General features: G+C 43.2%; 1 protein-coding gene across 1 annotated transcript; it reads right to left on the bottom strand.

Annotated features, from left to right (window-relative positions):
* Positions 1–1615: 1615 nt before the first annotated feature.
* Positions 1616–2150, bottom strand: LOC100619475 (small integral membrane protein 1-like). The gene has a single exon (XM_016424468.2). The coding sequence runs from the start codon at positions 2031–2033 to the stop codon at positions 1806–1808; it is 228 nt and encodes a 75-aa protein (XP_016279954.1). The 5' UTR covers positions 2034–2150; the 3' UTR covers positions 1616–1805.
* Between the last annotated feature and the right edge of the window lie 2924 nt (positions 2151–5074).

The following is a 5074-nucleotide window of genomic DNA, read 5'->3' as shown; positions in this document are numbered from 1 at the left end:
TTTTTTTTTTTTTTTGGAGGTCACACAGCAAGTTAGTGTCTGTTTATTAAAATCTTTCCCATCTAGTGTTTATTTCTTCTTTCTCATTCTATTATTCTGCTTCTCTGAAAAGAATAGCAGGCATGTGGAAGGGGGTTGGGGAATGTGGAAACTGGGGCTCAACACCCAGGACATCCCAGTCTTCCATGGCTCAGCCCCTGCCTCTGAGGTTAGGTCAGGGATCAGGAGGGAAGGCTCTTCAGGATAGAAACCGCTTTCTCCTGGCTCCAAGTCTTTGTGGAACTGGTGACCAGGGTCCATCAGAAATACCAGAGCCCTCCAATTCAGATTTACTGGGTTTTCTACCTTCAGGGCAGGCCAGGGGAATAGAATTCCCTGGGACTTATGTGTAGCAATTGAGGGCAAATCCAGTAAGGGCAGAGCAATAACCAGAGGGGATAACTTACAATGGTCCCAGGGCTGAAAGGCTGAGACCTTTCCCCTACACACACACACACACAGAGATCAGTGACACAGCTTCAGGTGCCTCTTAGCCTCAGGGAGGATTCTGGAGCTGGAACAAGGAGTTAAGAGGTAAGGCTAGGAATTTCCCTGTTGACTTTTGGGAACCATGGGAAAATTTTGACTTTGCTAGAATTCCATGTTGAATCACTCCCATAGATGGAAAGGACCTTCAAAGTCATCTAGTCTATCCCATGTTATAGATGGGGAAAGTCCCTCTTTGCTACACACAATGCTACCTTCCTTTTAAAAAATCTTGCTGGAGATGGAGATGGCATTATCTTCCTCAACAAATTTCTATAGAAATTGGGCTCAAAATGTGTCGTTTCTCATGTAGTAGAACTAGTGGAGGAATGAGGGAGGGGAGGAGGAGGAATACTCACAGCAAGAGACAGATTTAACTTCCTCACTCTGTGATTAGAGCAGGGATGGGCAGAAATTGAACCCTAGAAGTGGCCTTAATTCCCATTCTGAGTGCCAGTTTGGTAATGAGTTCCCACTGTGGCATTCACCAACCAAATGGTTCTCTCCCTTCTAGGTCCTGCTTTCACCAAATATGGGGTAGGGATGGGGAGACACTGCATAGGGACTCTGGGTCTGACTGTAGCCATGAACATAAGTCATCCCTGGTAGGTTTCTGAAGGATAAAACTGTCTCCTGGCTTCTCTCATCTTTCTTGGACTTCTGGCTATCTGAGGGCAGCCACAGGTCCAAAGGAGAGGTTATCTGGTTGGTGAGGAGAAACAGGAGTGACCAAGGAGGGTGGGAATGAGAGTTGCCATCCTGGGCTTCAATAACTGAGTGTGCTGGGGCTGGAATGTGGCAGGGGAGGGCTGGGTTATGGATGGCTTGGTCTGGAATTCTATCCTGGGGCAGGAGAGAAGAAATTTGTTTCTGTTGTTAGTGTGTGTCTGTTTCTCTGTGTCAGTCTTTCAGTAAATTAGCCTGTATGTGCCTAATTGTATGTCTGTCTCTTAGTATCTTTGTGTATCTGTATCAGAGTATCTGTCTCATCTTTCTAGTCTCACTCAGGCCAATGTTTTGGCTTGGTGTATCTGTGTTGCTCTCTCTCAGCCAGTGTTTGCCTCTGTATTTGTTTTAGCATATCCTCTCTTTCTCTGAAAAGAGTCTTTGTGTCTATATTTGTCCCTTTGTGTCTGTATATATGTGTGTGTGTCTATCTCTATAAGTGTATGTGCCCCCAGGGGGCAGCCTTGGCCTGATGGTCTTGGCCAGGTAGTAAGAGGATCTCTGGGTGGGTGGAGGGCTCCTCGGAAAAGGTGTCCAGCAGGCTCATACAAGTGCTACTTGCACTTGTGGATGTAGTACCCAGTGATGTAGCCGATGATGAAGATGATCCAGAACAGAACAATTCCGCCTACCACCTTCATAGCAATGCCCAGCTTCCCGGTGCATAGTTTATTGTAGACCCGCTCACAGCCTGAGCTCTCTGGGGTCGACACATTCATGCTGACCTCATCCTGGCTGTTGTTCCATTGGCTGTACTGGAAGGCGCTCTCCTCGGGTTCCATCTTTCCAAGGTGCGAGTGAGTGAGAAAGGGCCGGCCTTAAAGCGGAGCCCAGATCAAGGGCTGTGGTTCTCTGGTTAGATGAAGACGCCAAGAGTCTTCTTGGTCTTAGGAGACGGTGTTGGGTGCGGAAGGGCTGCGCGCTCTCTGTCTGTCTGTCTGAGTCTCTCTCACCTGAGACACTCTCCCTCTACCCCGCCCCCCCCCCCCCCAGCTGCGGCCCAAGAGATGGGTCAGAGGAAGATTCCTCTGGGGTGTCTCTGGCCTTGGGCAGAAGTGGCTGGGGGGTTTCTTGGGAGGCGACCAGCTCAGCTCAGCTCTGCTCGCTGGACTCCAAAGTTTTTTTTTTTTTTTAACTATTTTTACTTCCTATAATAGAATAAGCTAAAATGTCCATTTACTTAGCATATAAAAGCATACCCAAGAATCTTTGGACAATGTCAACCTGCCACTTGTTATTTTAATATTATGAGATTTTTGCTCTATGACTATGTCTAATTGAAGGAAAATGGACCACAAAGGAGCACAGAATTTTATCTGCAAAGTGACAAACAAGCACAAAGAGGGAAAAGAAATCAAGCCATTTTCACAGATATTGATGACATGCACAAAAAGCACAATTACTTGATGATGTGTGAAACTGGAAGTTGCTGTCATTTAACATGTATTAAATGCAGGACTTCCTTGTACCAGACTTTATATTGAGTATATAACTTTGATTGCTCTGGCTCCATCATCCTGAAAAACCAAAGCAAAGAGTTAAGCCAGGGAATTCTATTTCCCATTTGTCTTGAGATCTAGTCTCTTTTTCTATTCTCTCTCATGATGTGGCAACTTCCATACTGCTCAATTGGGCTAGTGAGTGATTGTTGTTGCACACTTATGGGACATAGATCACTACAAGAACCTATTATGATTTGTGAATTTTTTTCTTTCTTTTTTCTTCTTCCCAGAATTTTTTCAAGTTTTCTTTTTATATTCTATATTTCACTCAGAGGTTATTTCTTAAATTTCTTTGACTTCTTTGATATTTTTGTTACTTGGTTCATATGACATCTGACTCGACCATGTAATCCTGTGTAATTCCTATGTGTATCCCTTTTTCCTCCTCTGGGGGGGGGATGTATTATTATTTTCCTCAGAGGGGGTGGACTATATTAATGTTGTGAAATTTTCCTTCAATATAAGCCTAATTTAGAATAAGAGTCTACATTCCAGGATCTAGAAGGTGCCACGATTATGCCTGCAGAGATTACACATTGCACCAGAAGATCCATATTGAACTTTGAGATGTGGTGAATTTTAACTTTGGGGGGTTGAAAATGCTTTTGTTTTGAATGTACACTATTATGCCAAAGGGGACAGCCCCCTAATTGACTTTTTTATTAATGCACCTAATTTTGATTTTGTTTCTTTTCTCTTTTTTTCCTCTAATCTCCAAATTATTGTAATTTCCCTTTAAAAACTATAATATTTATATATACCTCTAATTCAGGTTATAATTTAGTTATGTTTTCATGATTATAATGAAGGGATTTTGAAGAAGAGAAGATGATGGGAAGAAAGAGGGAATGGGGTGAGAGAGAACAAAAGGATTGTATTTGTTCTCCTTCCTTTCTTCTGGGGGGAGATCTTGTCCCCTTGAGAAGGGAGTAGGTCTCCCTAGAGATGTTTTCTGGGAGATGGAGGACAGGAGACTAGAGTGGGAATGCCTCAGTGATATGGCAATATGTCTCCCTCAGAGGAACCCAGGGCTCTTGAAGTCAAATCTGTCCTTGAGAGGCAAGATGAAACTCTTATGTCTCTGCTTCACCCCAGGGACATCAGCTGTCAACCCCTTTCAGGATCTTAGGACTACTCAAATACCAAGGAAAGATGTCAGTTCCTTTGGTCAGGCAATCTTGAATCACTGGAGTTTGGAAATCAACCCTCTCTTGGGGAGAGGTGTGACCCTCCAAAATCTTCAGTCCCTTTAACTAGATTATTAGTGACTGGCCCAAACCTAACTCTTAAATTTCAAGTAATTTATTGGGGTTCGATCAGGGAAGGAGTGGCAAGGATATCAGGTAGGAAAGTGGGTAAACAGGGAAGTCCTACAAATTGTCCCCTCTAGCAGGTTGCCCCCCCCCAGAGTCTGGAGGTCACAGGCTTCTCATTCTTGGCATCTCCCTTTTGCCAACTGCTTCTTGTCCCTACTCTCAACTGGCTAGATCTTGAATGTATGAATCCAGGGCCAGGTAAGGGGGAGAGAGAGAGAGAGACAGAGAAAAAATCCTAGGAAAAATGTCTGTGGATGTCTCCCTTCAAAAGTTCCAATTCATAATCCCACTGAGAACTTTAGTTTGCTGTCACTAAGAGTCCTATGGAGGTATTCAGGGATTCAGAAGGGACAGTAGATCTCCAAAGAAATGGGCTTCTTCTCTGCTTAAGGAATCCACCTCTCTCCTCTACTTTCCCCAAGCCAGGAGTGGGTTGTCAGTTGGATCTTCAGGCTTTGGATTCCCCTTAGAATTTTCAGTTTTTTCTTCCTTGTACCTCCCTCACTCTCTCTTCAGCTAGTCTCTCTCAGAGGCTGTTCTCTCCATGTAGAATGTCTCTTATCTTAAATGATCCACTGGGGAGACTAGTCTTCCAAAAGATCACAGGGGGATGATATTGATTTAGAATATTGACCCCCAACTACATCTCCCATAATTCCCTTTTCCCTTCCCTGTTGTGTGTCATCTTATGTGAACTGAGGTTTTTAGTTTCATTTTTGACCAAGTTCTCTCTCTCTAACTGCACCAGCATGGAGGAAGGGAGTTGCTGGCTATGTTTCTCTGTTGTTGTTTTTTTTTGCTTTCTCTTTGCTCTAAGTCGATTTTAATAAATAGTATTAAATATAATAATTGGAGTATTGTATATTAATTTTAATATTTACAGTTGTACATGTGTAATCATATAGTACATGTTTCCATATTCTTCCTGTTGTGAAGACACATATTTTCACTAGAGAAAAATTTGTGGAGAAAATAAAGTGAAGAATGTTATGCTTTCTGCATTCA

Source organism: Monodelphis domestica, chromosome 7 (assembly GCF_027887165.1).
Source record: "Monodelphis domestica isolate mMonDom1 chromosome 7, mMonDom1.pri, whole genome shotgun sequence".
In the NCBI taxonomy this organism is placed as follows: domain Eukaryota; kingdom Metazoa; phylum Chordata; class Mammalia; order Didelphimorphia; family Didelphidae; genus Monodelphis; species Monodelphis domestica.
Note: the sequence above shows the minus strand (reverse complement) of the source record. Positions and strands in the feature narration are given on the sequence as shown.